Below are 18,878 nucleotides of genomic sequence, written 5' to 3' on the forward strand. Positions count from 1 at the left end.
CCGCACTGAGGTTGCAGGGTGAGAGAAAAAACAGGAATGTCAATTACCAAGAATAACAACAAAACAATGGTCTCAGTTCTGTTTTTGTGATGGAGAATGTTTGTGTTATGAACCAGTACAGATAATTAGTGTAGAAGAAGTAAACCGGACGTGTGTTTTTCTTCATGTTTGAAAATGACGCAGCACACCGTGAACTGGGTCAGTGAACATCTAGGTAGGGCACGGACGTCCAACTGTTGAATTTTTAATTCGGTCTAAATATGAGTGCTTTTCCTCCCCCGACTGTCTCCTGTGGTGGCGAGACCACAGAAGCAAGACAACTTCTCTCCCTCTAAAGTGTCTAAAAGTCTGCTGTCCCCAGATCCTTCCTGTCACGCATAAATGGTCTTTAAGCAAAAGAGACAGAATTCGCTACGTGCTGCAGTGCAGCTTTAATTAGCATAAATGAACAGCTTTCCCAAGCAATTTCAACGCATTTTGCACAAGAACACTTGCAGGAAGTCCCAGAAGTACATTTCTGTGTTAATCCTGTGACCTTGAGTGTTTCAGTCCAAGCTTTGGTGTTCTAGATAAAAGTGCATTTTGAGCCTTGAAGCTAGTGCAGTTAATTAGTATATTTTTTATGCTTTTAATGAGCTGATCAGTGAGCAAAGATCTACTTGTGATACTGTGAGTGGGAGAATCATAACATTCTCACATTATATTTCTTTTTCAGCTTAGTATCTACTGTTTTGTAGAGCACTATCACAAAAACTAGTACATTTATATTTCTTTTTTCCGTCTTTTTAAAATGATTCTATCTGCAAAATTATATGTAGATTTGCTGACATCTGTGTGTGTGTGCGTCTTCAGTCTGCAGATGTGTGTGAGCAGATCCTTCGTGTCGTGTCCCGCTCTAGTCGACTGGAGGAGTTGGTTCTGGACAACGCAGGACTCAAAACGTGAGAATATGCAAACCCCTCCAACAATTTAATGTGTCAAGGTCAAAAACTACTCAGCCTGTTAAAACAGTTACATTGTGTTTTCTGTGGCTGTGGCAGATACTTTACTCACGAAAATTACTCACTCACTTCGCTTGAACTTGGAGACAAGAAATTTTTAGCTTGTGTTACAGACTCTTGGTGTGGAGTTTGAGAGATTTTGATGTTTCCAAAATAGGAAGGGTCTAATGAAAGACACAACCTTATATTACGAGAAGTGTATCTCAATCTGTGTGCATCAGTGTATATCATAAGTCCAATGACTTCACCTGGGGCCACTTCAAGCCTTCAAAGCCACTTCAAAAATAAGTAAACAAACAAAAACGATGATGTAAGGTGTTTCTTGCTTGTAATAAATGAAATAAAAAATCTGAACAAGTGAAATATGTCACTAAAATGTGTTTTCTTTGTGATTGTGTCTCAAAGCATAAGCATAATGAGATGTTTTTGATGAGAAATTAGACTTTGAGCTGCTGCAGCTTTTACAAAAATGCAGTCACAAGCTTTTAAAAGAAGATATCAAACCACACTTGTGACAGATTCTTGTTTTAGTGTGTTTTATTTTATAGCTCTGGACATATTTTTAACAGAAGATGATGAGTATCAAAGCACGATGTGCCTGCATCCAAAGTTGATGTTAAAAAATTCCAACTTTGAGATCAATGTGAAGTTGAAAAGCAGAAATGTTTGATATTCCAACTGAACTGCAGCAGCTTTGCAGAGGTCTGTTGATGTTGGCTGGATGTTTGCTTTTGTCAGCTGTGTGCGGGAAATCATTCCTTATTACACTTCTGCTAATAGTGCAGTTCGGTGCTGTCTTGTTGGCTGGATTTGTTGTAACATTTCAATTCAGTCTTTTTATTGAGACATTTTGACTCGTCATTTAAGGAAAAAGCACAGGTGTTACCAATAACATTAACGTTAGCTCCTTTTTATTCCAGTGTCCCAGTAAGCCATGACAGTTTGACAGTAAGCCAGCATGCACAACAGCGGGACCCTGAAATGCTGATCATTAACATTATTATTCACATCGGTGCATTTTGTGCTGTGAAATGTCAAAATATCTTCTTTGAAAATGACTTCTATTCTGCTGTTCTTTTCTTACATGGCATTTATTTATGCCGGAAGCATTTTGATAGATGGATAGTACAGTACATTGGTCATAATGGATACACTCTTTCTTACTCTCCAGTGATTTTGCCCAGAAGCTTGCTGCTGCCCTGGCCCATAACCCCAGCTCAGGACTCATCACCATTAATCTTGCCAACAACCCACTGGAGGACAGAGGTACGATATCTGCTTTAATCTGGTCTAATGTATTCATGTCTGCTCTGTTCTACTCTCCACTGTTCTAAACATCTCTGCTCTACATCAGCTGTGAAAGGTAACTCTCCTACCACAGTGAAATATTAAATACATTAAACATTCAATAGTCATATAGCAGGAAGATTTCTCTTGCCAACTCCTCATTGTATTATACTATATATGTACCACAGCCGGTCACAGGTATAGAGTGTGGTAATATTGACAGTTTAGGTTCACTTGGTACAGGACAGTGAGTACAACAAGTTTAATATTTCATCACCTCCATCCTAAGGCCTCTCAGTCTATCCAGGACACATGAATTAAAGATACATTCCACCAAATATTCAGGCATGTTGCATGTAAACATGCAACAGATTTCTGGGGATTATTCGTTCTCATGTAAAATTTACCACAATGATCTGATGAATGTTTTCTCATTTAAATAAACCATACTTTTTTTTTTTTTTTTTACATTTTGTTATTTTATTATTATCATTTGTATGTTAAGATTTTTAACATATGTGTTCCTCATCTATTCAAATCTGAACATTGAGATTTTGTTAGAAGTACGTATGTTTTCCCCCTTGGCATCAGAGCTCAAACCTGTCTCTGCTTTCTGCTCACGGCTAACTGGGCGTTTCCATTTGAAAAATACTGAATAGAACACCGTTGGAGTCGCCCTTTTAAAATGTGAAAGTCCATTGGCAGTAACATTTCCTGAAACAAGCAGCATCATGAAAGCAAAAGGAAAAGAAGACAATCATTGACTCTCTCTCTCGCTGCAGGTATCTCCTCCCTGGGTGCTCAGTTTGCCAAACTTCGGATGGGGCTCAAGCATTTAAACTTCTCCAAAACCTCACTATCACCCAAAGGTATGTGCTGCTTCACTTTGTCTTTTGTATACACCTCCTGATGATGTGTGAAAACATTTACAGTTTTGAAATGGAGGTAGGTTGGAGTGATTCACATACAAATAAATAACACAAATATTGCGCTATGATGAGCTGGCTTTCCTGTTTGAGTTTGAGATGCAGTTCACATCTTTCATTCATGTGATCACAACTACCGCTGACAAGCTGATGACACTTAATTATTGAACTATAAACACTGAGTGAGAGCGGGAGGCCAAGAAAAAGATGTGTGTGTGCAAAGACAATCTGTAAACAGTGTGCATGTTTCTATTTGCATAAATGCTGCTCAACATGCAGTCAGTGGAGCCGTAACCTCTTGACGTAATTTAAGAATCTTTCTGAAGTAATGGCCTTTAATGAAATGAAATGAAGAGGCTGATTGTGCCGAGGCTTTTTGCAAAACAACTGCAGCCGCTTTGAAGTCGTTCTGGTTATAATTTCTGGATTAAATGTGGCCGCTGTCGGCGATCACTTGCAGGTAAAATTTCTTCTTCGTTCTCATCCAAAGTAAACTCTTCAGCACCCGCTACAGTCTTGAGGGACCCACTGTAAACATGCTCTGCTCTCAGGCAATCAATAAAGAGCTATCATATTTCACAGTGTAGGGTGAGTGAGATGGCTGCGCCGCTTAAACTGAGCCCTGCCCGTCTAGCTAAAGGCCCAATCCATAATCCAAACCCCAAAAGCCCCCGACACTCAGAGCAACATAGAGGATTGAGGACATCTTTTTTTTTTTTGCCCTGATTTCATTTGATGAAGCTTGTTTCAGCATATCTATCATTTGATCTTTTGATTTTTCATTCCAGTTGAAGGTAACTTGAATATGTTGAAACTTATTTAATTATTCTGTCTTGATCATCTACATTCATTCCGTGAATCAGACTGTTCTCATATCTTCTTCTCTCCAGCTCTGTCAAATCTTCTCTCCAGCTCTGTCAAATCAGTTTACTGACGGACAGAGTCAGGACTTGATAAAAGTGCTAGTTCAGTGTGTCAGCCATGTGATGGACGTGACACGGGTCAGTGGTTGTACGCACAGTATGTCAATATGACGCAGACACTGTGGAGTAGAAATCCATGCATGCAAAGACTTGCATACACAAACATCTGTCTCTCGAATACGTCCTAAACGATTGCATTTGAAGTGGTTGTTTTCGATGCGTGATGTTCGATAGTGCTCTTAATCAATTTATTTAGATACATTTTCTCATTACATATAAAACAGGAGAATCCTCAACATAGTGTGACACTGAGAAAGGCATACTGTAGCATTACATTTACACAACCATGAGAAAGAATCCTCGTTTCACTTTCCATGCATTCACTCTACATTCTGATCCTGTTCTTTCCTGTCTTCACCCACTGCTCATTTCCCCTGCTATTTCCTTCAATATGCTGTCAAAACATCAAATGGAGATTTGAGGGTTGTGATAACGCTGACAGTGCACGTGGATGTGTGTGTTTGTGTGTGTGTGTGTGTGTGTGTGTGTGTGTGTGTGTGTGTGTGTGTGTGTGTGTGTGTGTGTGTGTGTGTGTGTGTGTGTGTGTGTGTGTGTGTGTGTGTGTGTGTGTTTTTTAGGGGTGAACAGCCTTTGCCAGTCACTGAGTGCCAACCCGTCCATCCCCAGCAGCCTGGTCCATCTGGACCTCTCAGGGAATGTCCTCCGTGGAGACGACATGCAGGTACACACACACACACACACACACACACACACACAGTTTCTAATCCATCTTAGAGCTTGTATCAGTAACACTTAATTGATCGAAACAGGTCAGTGCTTGGTTGTGTGGGGGCCATTATAAATCGGTTAGCATGTCTCTCTGTAGGAGAACATCGAGTCGGGATATTTGGCATCTGCTCAGAGCACAGATACATCAGAGTCTAGTCCAACAAACACTATCCCATCCATCACAGTGTTCTACTGTATTCATAACTCGACAACAAACTATGATACATACATACTTTGACAAAAAGTCACTTTAAAAGGAAGTACTTGACATTTTGGGAAATATGCTTGTTCCTTTTCTTGCCAAGAGTAAGTTGATAAGATCTTTACATCTCTCATATTTGTACAGCTAATGTGAAGCTAGTGCCAGCAGCTGGCTAGCTTAGCTTAGCATAAGGACTGAGAACAAATAACTTCTATAGGAGTCTCCGCTGGTTGCCTGTAGAGCTGTTTTGTTTACTCCTCTATGACAGTAAACTGAATATCTGGAGGACGCCATCTTGGGTTTTGGGATTAACTAATTGTCATTTTTCATCATCTTCCAACATTTTATAGTCCAAACAACTAATTTATTAATCAAGAAAATTATTGACAGATTAAAGCAACATTTTGTACAAATTGTCATTTTGTGCGATTTGGCACCCCCCACAGTTTCTGAGTGTAACACCACTGTTGTCAATACAAATCCCATCTGATTGGATAGAAACAATGATGTATGAAATATGTAATTGACAGGAGGTTTGATGTTGGAAATCAGAAATGATGGAAAATAATTAATGAGACCAGGAAGGGGAGAGTAGACACTCAACGGTTGAGGAAAAAAAGGGTAAATATGAAAAAAATACCATATTGAAGTTCACAAAAGCGACATAGGAGTCAAACGCACATTGTTCTACATAAGAAGCATTTGTCACTGTGGTCACCAACACGCATATCCTCCAGAAGAGCGGTCACATTGGCGTGTTAACAAAGGTGTTATTTTTTGCTTTACATTTAGCATTTCTACCACTTCCTGGGTCAACCCAACAGCCTGGCAACCCTTGACCTCTCCAACACTGACTGCTCATTGGACCAGGTGAGTCAGGACGCACACTGAGATGATCTGGTCTGGTGTTCAGAGCAAAAAAGAGTTTGATTCAAAGGTTACTGGGCAAAGAAATACATGACAAAAAATAGCACAAGTTTCAGAGAATTACAAACAAAGACACAACATACACTCACAGTACCTCATTATCCTGCATGTAAGATGAAGTGTTAGCAATTAATATCTGTGTTGCAGGCCATGTAATCTAATTTAACACACCCACTCAATCTGTGTTGCTGCTGCTTGCCAAGCTGTGTGAATACTGTATGTGATGTATTGATGTGGGTCTGAGAGCCAAATACAGCGTATTGATTAGTCTGAGATGTAGCCAGCTGTCAGTCTGTCACTGAACATATTGATTAACTCTTAAATCATATTGTGTGTCTCTCACATGCAACCAGATAGTAATAAATGTATATACTTCTCAAAACACACATCAAGATTTATTCTCCTCTGTTTGTCTTGTTTTATGATCAAACTCACTGATTTTTTCACACTTTTCCATATAAACAGCTCAGATGTTATGGTGACATGTTCTGTGTGTTTAACAGGTTTGCTCGGCTCTGCTGCGAGGCTCGGTCCAACACCTCTCGGTTCTCAACGTCTCAAAAAGCGTCTTCCCTCACAGGTAAGAACTCATTCTGACTTTACTAACAGTCACCTTAACAGTCGGGAAAGGAAATTAATTTATTGTTGTAGCTGGTATCCTGAGAGGTTGGTTGATGGAGTACATTCGCTTCATTTGGAGGCAGACAGTTGCAGTAATAAAAAAAGTGAGACAATGAGTAACATAAGACTAAGAAATTACAGAAAATACAGTCAAAATAGGTTAAACAGATACATAAGTAAGGCTGTAATGATAAGTGTGTCATTTAAAGAAGAGTTTTTAGAAACGACAGTGCCGTCCATCCCAGTGAAAGAAAAGCAAAACCGAACAAACCAACTCATTGTGAACTTTAAAACTTCTCAAGAAAAACTAAATCTTTTACTGTTGTTTTTGCAGAAATATAATAGCATGTATCATACAGAGTTATTTCTCAACCTCTAAATCTCAATAATTAAATTTTAGAAAAATGTGCAGCAACATGTCTTTTTAAAGCTTTTTTTAAACCGAGTATATCAAATTTATGTTTTGCACCTACAGATTAGTCTGCACCACGGCTGAAAAGTTAGAAAATCACAGTTGAGATGATGTCCATAATTATACATAACTGCCACCTGACTCTGTAAAATGATGGCGCAAATACAGTATGGACATTGAGTTGCATCCCAAACCTTTTTGATATGAAACAGGTCTGGGATCTCCTGGACATTTTTATTCATCATGTGATTGCTGGAAGATAACCACACCAAGGCTTACCTGTGATCCTCCTGCCCATCTTAATATACTTAATACATTAAAGGTTCTTTTTGACCTGAAATGACTTTTTAAGGAGTTTCCTTTTAGCCAAACATGTGTCTGTATGTTGGTGTGTGACACCTGCTGGTGACAAAGTGCCATTACACACAAGATAAAATATGGACGACAGGAGTGTGTCCGCCTGGGTTTGTTAAGATGCACATTTCGAGTGTGGTTAAATTTGTGTGTGTGTGTGTGTGTTTGTTTGTGTGTGTGTGTGTGCGAGAGAGAGAGAGTAACAGATGGGTGGTGGGTGGAGTTTTCTTCCCATTATTATCTCTCTTTCCAGTGTGTCTCGAGGGAGTTGAGGGCTTCATCAACAGTAGGGTGTGTGGAGTGGGAGGATGAGTAGTGGTTAAGGGTTACACCTGTGAGTTTGACTGATTCTCCTTTGTGAAAATCCTCCTCTCAATCCTTTGTTTTGTGGAGCTTACTTGACAGTTGATGAAACCCAAAATGGGTCACAGCCTTTTAGGACATGGCAAGAGTAATAAAAGCTTAATGTTGACCTGAATCTCAGGTCGAGGAATAACATCACCGAGCCTCATGTGGTGTTGGATCAAAAGAGGTTTAGAAATATGAAAAGTTGGTGACATGTTGTATTTTAAGTTGTAAGTGTATCCTTTTGGCATTATTTCATCTCCTGCTCTCTTGTAGGAAAGGCAAAGAGGTGCCTCCGTCATTCAAGCACTTCTTCAGCAGCGCCATGTCTCTCAGCTCCATCAACGTGTCAGGAACCAAGCTGCCGCCAGAGGCCCTCAAGTGAGAGAAAGATTCATTCACTTTTAATGTGTCTGAGGAGCAGCTCCTTCTGCCCCACATTCAATGTCTGTTTTATCACCTGCAGTCCAATTTAAAGCAGTAAGACTTGTCTTTGCAGCCTATATCAGTGAGAAGCTGTGTTAAAGGACACTAACTGGGCCCTTGCAGTTAAATATTTTTTGATAAAAGTGGCATTAGATTAGTATTTGTTTGGAAATTGATGGTGGCAAAACATATGTACATGTTGTCATGAATAGAGACAAATTGAACCAGGGCTAAGAAATATATTGAAATATTATTGAATTTCTATTGTGGCCGAGGGCAATATCCAAATCGTAACGTTTAGTTACATGATGAAAAGTTAATATCTCTCACCACCTTTGAAGCTTTAAGTTCTTTGTGTCTTTGATTTAAAGCTTTAATTGTTTCTTAACCCTATATGATATCATTGTTTTAGAGCTCTCCTGCTCGGCCTGGCCAGTAACATCAATGTGAAGGACGTCTCTCTAGACCTCAGCTGCTGTGAGGTAAGACCAATAGAGACACACCGCGCCTTCATTTCCTCTCTTGAATCTGTTTATTTAAAGTTAAGATATCTTTTACACTTTTTAAAATTGGTAGTAGTGGGATAATTCCCACTTGGCTGCCCTTTTACTGGTTGGTGTGGATATATATTTATTGTAGCAAATAGGGGACAGAGAGGTCTGGGCATGGAAAACTGATACTTTTATAGCACCGACCGAATTGTCTCGATTCTATCGAGTATCAAAAAAAATTCTTGTTATTCGATACCAGATTTCAATACCTAAAAAGTTCATTTCATCTGCACCAGTGAGCCAATAAGCATGCAGCATGCTTGTTGTGCGAAGATCTAATAGTACAGATAAAACACTAGGTTACACCTAGAGGCGGCGCTCATCGCGTGTTTGAGTAATGTAACCTTGCGTTAAAACAGATTTTAAAAAATTGGTATCGCAAAAAGTATTGATCAGGAAACGTGATCAAAGTCAAGGTACCGGTATCAAAAAATAAATATTTAACAATACCTGGGACTTGGGGACAGGTGTGGTGGCAGGGTGGAATCTCCATGAATGCTGAGTTGCGCAGGAATCTTTGTACTTTTTTTCCTAATTTATACTTAATCATGTGAATATTTACTAACACACCTGGAAATCAAATGTTAATATCACAACTGTTGAGTTGGAGCTCCTAACATTCATGAGAGCTTTAGCAAACAGCTGTGCCTACAGTATACTGAATGGCAGCTCAGTTATGCTAATAGCATTGCAGGTAACTAGATCAGTTTGAACATGCAGTGATGCCTCAAATGTGGCTATCAAACACTTGTGACAAAGATATGTAACAGAGGCAGGACATTTTACAGTTTAACAATAAAGTCTACCGTCTAATATTACATCAGTGCACTGAAACAATAAACGTCACCGGGAATTTAATCATTATAAATTACCCCAAGCACCTTTTTCTGCATCATAATCTCTTTAAAAGATGAGGTTTCATATTGGCGCATATCAGACAAAATACACGACGATATCGTTATCTGGCTCCACTTGTTAGCTCAAGTTTGGTGAGTGTTTTTAATAGTTTGAAGAAATTCTTGTCCAATGCAATCAGCTTTTTAGGATCCACTCCAAAACCATTTGACAGACCAGTGATACTGTTAAGAGGCTGTATAATGGAATACTTGGCAGACAGCAGGTGGGGGCGGAGGGGGAGAGATGTACAGAGGGGTGGAGGTGGGGGTTGGGTTTAGTTTCCGTCTCTAATTGTTTCTGCACAACTCTCTCATACACACACACACACGCACACACACAGCAGCCTCCTAGCCTTCATCTCCTCCCCTGCTTGCACAGAAAAAGACAGCTTGCTGCAGATTCAATGGGATTGCTAAAGATAACGCATGAATACAAATTACACAGGAAATCCAATTCCACATTCCCATAGAAATCTTCCCAAACTGGAGCTGCGGGGGGAAATGATGCGCTCCATCCCTTTTTGAAGTCTTAATGAAGCGTTTGGCGGAGGCAGCCCAAAACTGCTCTGTGAGTGGGCTGACAGCATGCAGAATCAGGCCTGTGCATATGACTTCTGTCGAGAGTGTTTGTGCAAACGTGTGTGTCACTGGTGAGTGTGTGCTTTGAATGATCATTAAGCATCTGTGTGTTTTGTTGCTGGTAATTGTTGGCGTGGCTCTGACATGCTGTTCTCTCCCCCTAATGCTTCTGTAAGCTTGGCCATTGTGTAAGTACCAATGTGCTCCCTCTTAATAATTAACATCCTGCTCCTCCTCGTTTTATTTGCACGTCTGAATTGGCCGATATTGTAATTTTCTGCCGATCCTATTCTTCTTCTCTGCATCCATTTTTCCATCAACATGTGGAGAAAAGACTTCAGCAACATCACACTGCAATTGCTCTGAATGATCTGTGCTGGTATTTTAAATGATTTGTATTTCCATTACTGTGTATTGAAACCACAAGCTCCTCTATCCTGCATGTATCCATTATTAGTTGTCTGTGCTTAGAAGATGAATGCATGTTTCACCTCAGATTCTTATGCAGCTCGCTTTGTTGTTTTCACAGGTGCACACAGGTTTATAAGATAAATATAGGGCTTAAATCTCATATTGGCAATTTGTACAAACATCTGCAATCCTTTTTGGGAACACCGTGGCATTTATGTTAATCTATGGTAGTGCAGGATCCTCCACAAGCTGTCTTTTTCTAGCAGTAGTGCAGCAGGCAATTAAGAGGACACATCTTCCAAGTGTTCAGAGTGTCTGTAGGTAAAGTCTTACAATGTCTTAAATTCAGTTTTTTAAATATTAGGCCTTATTAAATAGTCATTTTATCAATTTTCATTTATCAGTCTTTTAATTCATTTCTTCAAAATGAGTCAAGCTCTTCTGCGGGAAACTTTTAAACCGACCACTGAAGTTTTTAATTCATATTGATTCATACTTACATAAAATCTACCTCTGCACGAGACCACACCTGCCTCCAATGCTTGAATAATTGTCCGAAAATCTCAAAACATCTTGAAAAGGTCTTGAAAAAGCAGTAAATCTAAGTGTCACCCAAGTGTTACAAGCTCTAGTTACCTGCAGTATTATTCGGTGAACAGGCCACACCCTGCATTGTATCACATTGACTGTGTGTGTGTGTGTAGCTGTGTGTAAAACTCGCCCTCTTGTCTTTCCAGTTGCGGTCAGGAGGTTCTCAGATCCTTGAAGGTTGTATCGCCGAGATCCCAAACATCTCCAGCTTAGACATCTCTGACAATGGTGAGATCACAGCTTCTATGCATATTGTACCAAATATTTATTTAACTTTTAAACACTTACCTCATCATGAAAGAGTCCTCAGAGTGCATCTTTATTATCATCTTTAACTTGTTTCTCTATGTCCAGGACTGGATGCAGACCTGTCCACTCTGCTGGTGTGGTTAGCCAAGAACCGATCCATCAGGCACCTCTCTCTGGGCAAGAACTTCAACAACATCAAGTCCAAGTAAGAATTCAGTACAGTTTGCAGAGGGTGGACAGCTCATGTGAACAGTTTGGGTCTGAGAGAGAAACATTAGTGGTTAGGCGTGGGTTTGGTTTATTTGTGGCTTCCTGTGACATAGTTTGGTCTGTCGTGGACGACAAAAGACTGCTGTCGGATTCAACTTACCGGGCCAAAACATAAACTCACATCAAAAAGACCAGGGATGTGGTTTGATCTTAAACATACCACGTTGCACTTAAGTCTTTGTTGTCCACTACACAGGGGGGTTGAGATGACCACAGATAAACAAAGTTCTGTATCCAAGATGGAATTGCACAGAATAATCTGTACACATTAGATTTCTATAGATTGTCTCTAAACTTGAGAACTTAACCTGTACAGGGTTGGTTCTGAAGAATGTTCTCAGTGTGATCATCCTGTCTTTCTTCTTCCTGACATAGAAACCTTGCCCCAGTGTTGGACAGCCTGGTCCATATGATTCAAGAAGAGGAGTCGGTGAGTTTTTCATTTCCCTCTCCGTCTGTCTGGCTTTTGTAAGGGACAGCAAATCACTGAATCTCCACCAGCTGCTCTGCAACTGACCTCTGACCTCTCCACTGAAGGCTGGTGTGAATATAATGTCCCCAAAGTGATCAATAAAGTATCAGATTCAATGGAAACTATGTGGTTTATGAGAGCTGTAGTAAAACATTCATACTGTTTTACTCAGGTGCATAAAGTTAGATCGTAAAATGTAATCTGGACATCATTTAATCCGTTTTGAAATGATAGTAGACCGACCAGTATCGTAACTTTTTATTGCCTGATGAATACTGCCTGCTGATCATCATCATCTCTGTTGAAAGCTGAGAAATTTCCCAGAGTTGAAGGCTTAGCCTCTGCACTTCTCTATCCATTAGATTTCCCCTCCCTCTTGTCTAACAATTCCCACAGGGAGAATTATTTAGATATTACAAGATGCTGACTAAGCTATAATTTTCCTCAGCTGCTCTGAAAACCTGCAGTGAAATAAAAGGATTTTCTCCTGCATAACGCTTTCTTCCTGTCCCACAATCAATCTCGCTCATTTTATCTCTCTCTCCATCATGGGAGCTGTAATACATTTTGCCCCAGTGCCTGCCGCCTGCCCTTTTTTGTGTCCCACAGAGGTGGATGTGCTAGATTGATGGTCCAATCGAGCTGCTCTGTGTTGGATTGGGCTATTGATGCTTGTAGTGTGCGTGTGAGATTATGTGTATGAGCTGGTTATCTGGCTTTGCAGGCAGGAGAGAAGAGAGAAGGAAAGGAGGGAGAAACTTAATGGATGGGTCCATAGGAAGAGGTTAAAGGTGGGGGGTCAAAGGATGTTCAGTCGGGGTGGATAGTAAGCAATAAAAAAAGATAGAAGTAGAAAGAGAAGGTGGCAGAAAAACAAGGTTTTGTAGCATAGAGAGGACAGCTGAAGGAGAAGGTCTTGTTGGTAAAAGGAGCTGTGGTCCATAGATTTGTTTGGAGCAGGGAAGAAAGTGTGCACTTTTATGTTGTGTGTGTGTGTAATCCTGTCTTGGTGTGTGTGTGTGTGTGTGTGTGTGTGTGTGTGTGTGTGTGTGTGTGTGTATGTGTATGTGTATGTGTATGTGTATGTGTATGTGTATGTGTATGTGTATGTGTGTGTGTGTGTGTGTGTGTGTGTGTGTGTGTGTGTGTTAGAGAGAGACAAGCGTGTAACCAGTCTCCTGGGTCCCTTACAGCCAGAGCTGACGTGCAAACACAGATAAGTGAAGGCCTGTGGAGATAACGAGTTTCAAATGTTATTTTTCCTGCTCTGCCTCTCTCAGATTGTGTCACAGCTCCAGGCAGCACATCTACCTGCTGTGTGTTTCTGTGTCCTGGCCTGAGTCCAGGCAGTTAGTCCTGAGGTACCTGATCGCTGCCAGAATATAAACAGAAACACAAAGTGTAAACTGTGTCTCATTGGTGAGGCGGTGCATGTCTGCTTCATTAGAAGGAATAGTTTGTAAGAGTTGGATGAAAATATCGGTATTTCTCTCACATCTGTGCAGTAAAAGCCAGCAGCAGGTAAGCTTAGCTTTGCTTGATGACTGGAAACCAGGGGAGACAGCTAGCTTGGCTCTGCCCAATGGTAATTAAAGCTGCTCACTAGTTAACCCCCCATATCGTTTTTTGTAATCCATACATAATTCGAAGTGAAAATGATTAATTTATTAATTAATTAATTAACTCCTCTGAGTCTCATCCTCACCATGAGGTTTCCAGGCAACCAGCTGAGACACCTGAAAGTTATTGCCCTTGGCTAAGAAATAGTACAGGTGTTAGCTGCAGGCAGATTGATTTGTGTTTGGACTGAGCCAGGCTAGCTGTTTTCCCTGGTTTTGTTTTAATGCTAAGCTAACCAGCTGCTGGCTGTAGTTTCATACTTGATGCACAGACATGAGACAGGGTAAACATTTTCTTATCAAAGTCTTACCCAGAAAACCAATTGGTATCTAAAATACAATACATTGAGTGAGAAAAATAAAATGGGAATCTGCGAAAACAAACAAAGAAATCTTTTACCTTGCTCTTTCTGCAATATGTTATAAATCTGTAATAAACATCTCACCAGCGGGAAGTTAGAAAAGATATAGAAGAGGTAGAGAGTATGTGAAAGAGAAAACAATGAAGAAAATGAACTGTACAACCCCAATTTCTCCTGGTGACCAATAATAATGATAACAATTCTTGAGTGTTTGAGAAAAAGTAATCAGCAAAAGATCCATCTTCCCCTCTCCCAAGCTGATTGCAGATGTAGTGGACAGACAGGATGTTATATTGCAGAACACTGCAAGATAAATGAGTTCATCAGAATATTAAACACAATTCATCATTTTACGGACGCACATTAAACAGATTAATTTGTCTCTGGTATAAGGTCACTTTTATTTGCGTGTCTTGGGTTACAATTTCTCATTTTCTTGGTTTTATTAAACATGACAAGGATGCGATCATTTCTTCATTTTAGTGATTAATAAGGGCTGAGAGTCTGAGCTGCTGCAGCTGCAGAAAGTCATCAGCCATAGTGAGGAGCAGGACGTGTGATTACTTTTGCCGGCACACTATACATATATTATAATTATAGACTATCCTTCTTCTATATTTACTGATACAATACAACCAGATGCTGTTGGTGCACTGGATTTATGTACGAGTAAGACATTTTTAATCCAGGTTTTTATTCTCATTTATCTGTTAGAAACTGTGTGAAAACACACTCAGTGTCAGGGATCTTGTTTCTACTTTACATAGCTGGAGAAAGAATTAGCTACCGTGGCTACAGGTCCATAAACTTGTACCTATTTAAATTTGCATGTTTAATGTCCGCGCCAAGAGCATATGCAGGCAATAAATAATTCTCTCTGCGTGCTCAGACAAGACATAAAAAGGTAATTTTCTGCCTGTATAACCACATTGATGCTGTTCCTCTCCACACTGATCATTTTACTTTATCAGTTCAAAGACAAAAGATTCATTAGAGAGGAAAATATGTTTAGTATCATAACTCACCCCTCATTTATCACTGCTGCTTAGTTTTTTTATGGCAAGGAGTTAGTGTTTTATTGCTGTATGGTTTTGCATCTGTGTGTACTATTTGAGCATGTGATACTGTCAGCACTGTGTTAATCCATGTAGAGGTGGAGTCATATTTAGATTTTTCCCTATTGGAGATGCTACACAGGAAGCCATTGTTTTGTTGTGACTTCCAGTTGACGCATGTACTGAACATGTATAGTCTCTTCCCTGTGTGTGCTACAGTTCATTGAGTGAATGCAATGATAAATACTGATGACAAGTACTGTACTGAAGTAGAGTTAGGAGATTCATGTGCTTTACTTAATTTTATGCTACTTTTACATCTACTCCATTATAGAAGTTTATAATTAAATGATAACTAAAACATGAAAGGTGCAGTTTTGGGGTGAAAACAATGTAGAATATTAATAGGGAAATAGTACAAACTCAGAAATAGTAATTTGATATATTTCCATGTAAACAAGTCATTCTTGAGAAGAGGAATAAGGTCCCCAGAACTCTGTTTGAAGCTAGAAAGGTGGCTACTTAGAAGGGTAAAAGTATGAAATTGTGTTGTCCTGTGAGAGCAGTTTATCTGTTCACTTTATTCGTCTGGGATAAGAACAAATCTGGCACAAATAGCCAAGATTTCAGTGCTGCAAACTTAATTTTTCCAGCCTCAAAGTGTTGGAAAGTTGCAAACTATCATTTCCAGTGTTTTTCTACTTTTTGTATTTGTTGGTGAGTTGAGATGATGAGCAGGTCTCCTCTCCTGAGCAGGTACCAGGGCTCCTCTGGACTGACTTCTTTAGGACTTCAGACCTACTGTACTTTTAGCCCTGAAATATTTTGTGATTACCTTTTAGACCAAAACATACAAGACACAAGGCCTATAATTGAGACTGACATTCCTGGCTTACAGTAACTCAACCAGTTAGGAGCTACTCTTAGCCTTAGCATGTTTTTGTGAAGACGGCCTTCAGGAGTCTCCAGCTGTGTAAATGCCATGCATCATAGAGCAGCTTAACTCTGGTGAACAGACGGGCGCTGTTGGACACTTGTAAACCTTTGTATCACTCTCACATCTCAGAGAAATCCACTTGATCCTTTGCTGAATTTTTCATTCTGCCCTGTGGAGGTTTGAATGATAATACCGTTGACATTTGAGAGAAGTCTCTTGCACGTCCACTTGATCATCTGATAAATGTTTAATTGAGGTTTGCCCTTTAGAGTCAGCGGCTGCTGCAGGAACATAGAGTTTAATCATTACTGCTATATTTGCAAAAGATGAAGTTGGAGGACAGGCCATTTTAAAATCAAAGACTAATCAAAAACTAAAATTCTAGGCAGTTATTTGTCCTAAAATCTTTCAAATGTTATAAAAATATTTACTTTTATTGTATCAAGTGATTTCAAAAAGCTCCAGAGACTTTTGTAATGGTGTCAAACTTACTGTGAGCTCTGACAGTCGTGTCCGACTGCGTGCTCGCACTTTCTCAAAGGAACTGCCAAAGATCACTGGGTGGGTGATGGAAACAAACAAAGTCAGCATTAAGCCGAATAAATTGAAAACGCAGGGAAACTAAGCATCCATGGACAGTGAATAAAATCAAGGACACTTGGGAAAACAAGCTGGCACTGTCTAAAAGAATATTAATGCTCTCAGTGACATAAATTACGATGGCTTTTGTTACACTTGGCAGTGATTTACAACACGGGCCAAGAAAGCACATTTTAAATGCTCATCGGTGATGCCAAAGCTGAATAAACACATAAAGGGGAGGGCAGCTCATCAATTATGATTCTATTGAACATCTGCAGGTGGCAGATAAACCAAAGAGTGTCCTGCTTTCCTATAAGTCTGTATTTTACCCTTTGATTTCATAATATAAACCCTCTCTCAACACCTTTTCTCCTCTTCCCTCCCCACATGTACCCTCTTCCCTCCCCTCCCCAGCCCCTGACCTCTTTGTCTCTAGCAGACTCCAGACTAAAGAGCGATCTCACCATCGTGCTGAACGCGCTCGGCAGCAACTCCTCGCTCACCAGATTAGACATCAGCGGGAACGCCATGGGGGACATGGGAGCCAAGATGCTGGCCAAGGCGCTGCAGATCAACTCCAAGCTTAGGTCAGTTTAATATGTTCAGGGGTCAAAGGCTACGTCACATGATTGTCAGTTTAAAATAGCAGTAAATAGAAAACTGTCACATTACTGTACATCACTAGTTTTCCTTCCACTGGCCTTTAGGACAAAGAGTGCTTCACATTAGATGAGGAAATGCATTATAACAATATTTAAAAACACAATGAAATGCTAAATAAAACCAAATAAAATAGAAGACAGACAAAATTAAATGGGAACGCTTCATTTTAAACCCCCATATTTAGCATTTATAAGCACTACTGTGTATAAACATTTTATATTTTTTTTATAAAGCAGTAAAATGTAATTATGCAGATATACACACGTTTTAAGTAATTCTAAATGTACAAATGTAGTCCTCGGGAAGACATCAAGACACAACTTCATGTTACTTCATTGTCATTCACGTATACATTTGTGGGTACCCACAGAAGGAAGTATATATATAAAGGCTAAATAATAAAATGTTAAGCAATTAAATGACAGAAGAACAAATACTATAAAATAACAATAGACCAGAATTACATTTATTGTGCATTTACATGTACAGTATATAGATATAAGTAGCCTATTGTGTACTAACAACAATACTAACGTCCAATTTGACTCTTCATGTTCTGAAGCCACAGCAAAAGTCTTTTTCCCAAACAAAAACCACCTTAAAAGGGAATATCGGAAGAAATTGAATTAGCTCCCGTGACTGTGAATTCAGTAGTTGCAGCTTTGCTTTTGTCACATTGCGTGCCTCTCTGTGCAGGACTGTGATCTGGGATAAGAACAACACCAGCCCTCAGGGTCTTCAGGATGTAGCAGCTGCTCTGGAGAAGTAAGTAGCTCCGTCTGTAACTGAGTGGAAATGACTGGACAGAATGGCCATGTCCCTTTGGTGTTGGGCTTTCATTATCCACCTCAATGATGCAATATGAAAGAATTTTAGTCAAAAACATTCAAAAATTAACTAAAATGTTCAACAGAATGTGAAGAAATAACAGCTGTGACATCATGACATCTATGTATTGTGTAACAGAGATAAGATAAAGCTTCTGTGTCAGTGTTGTAAACACCGACACTTCTGCCACTATAGTTAGCAGCAGTTAGCGGTGGTTACTCAAGTGATGAAGTTATTCATTCCCCCCGTTGAATTTGACAGGTGGCCAATTCTTAGATACTGCACCTTTTAATGCACACACACACTGGCTTGCCTCACCTTCCTGTTTCTCTCTGCCAGTATGTGTCTGCTCTGTTGACTTTCTTCATCAGCAGTATGTTTTTTAGAGTTGTCCAAAAAAACACCACTAAGTCGCCAAATATACGTGGGCGGTTGTTAATACACCTGGGAGGCCCGCTCAAGTAAAGTCTATGTGTGGGAAACACTGTATATGCTGATGATCCCTTTATTTAGTATACATGCACATGCACTGTGCTGAAAACTTCTGAAGGGATGGATGTGTGGTTAGCTGTTGCAGCCCAGATGTCATGTGGCTTTGTG

At 39.8% G+C, this 18,878-nt stretch overlaps 1 protein-coding gene across 1 annotated transcript in view; it reads left to right on the forward strand.

The window, feature by feature from the left end:
• LOC141011447 (F-actin-uncapping protein LRRC16A-like) overlaps positions 1-18,878 on the forward strand; it is a 72,528-nt gene that overhangs the window by 41,315 nt on the left and 12,335 nt on the right. Inside the window, exons 10-22 of the mRNA XM_073484604.1 lie at positions 853-941; positions 2,173-2,267; positions 3,071-3,157; positions 4,776-4,879; positions 5,921-5,998; positions 6,559-6,635; positions 8,064-8,168; positions 8,626-8,695; positions 11,388-11,469; positions 11,596-11,695; positions 12,136-12,190; positions 17,202-17,374; positions 18,147-18,215. Coding sequence (XP_073340705.1) covers positions 853-941; positions 2,173-2,267; positions 3,071-3,157; positions 4,776-4,879; positions 5,921-5,998; positions 6,559-6,635; positions 8,064-8,168; positions 8,626-8,695; positions 11,388-11,469; positions 11,596-11,695; positions 12,136-12,190; positions 17,202-17,374; positions 18,147-18,215 — 1,184 coding nt within the window. The remainder of the gene's footprint in view (positions 1-852; positions 942-2,172; positions 2,268-3,070; positions 3,158-4,775; positions 4,880-5,920; positions 5,999-6,558; positions 6,636-8,063; positions 8,169-8,625; positions 8,696-11,387; positions 11,470-11,595; positions 11,696-12,135; positions 12,191-17,201; positions 17,375-18,146; positions 18,216-18,878) is intronic.

The sequence above is a fragment of the Pagrus major genome, chromosome 17, assembly GCF_040436345.1.
Source record: "Pagrus major chromosome 17, Pma_NU_1.0".
Classification (NCBI taxonomy): domain Eukaryota; kingdom Metazoa; phylum Chordata; class Actinopteri; order Spariformes; family Sparidae; genus Pagrus; species Pagrus major.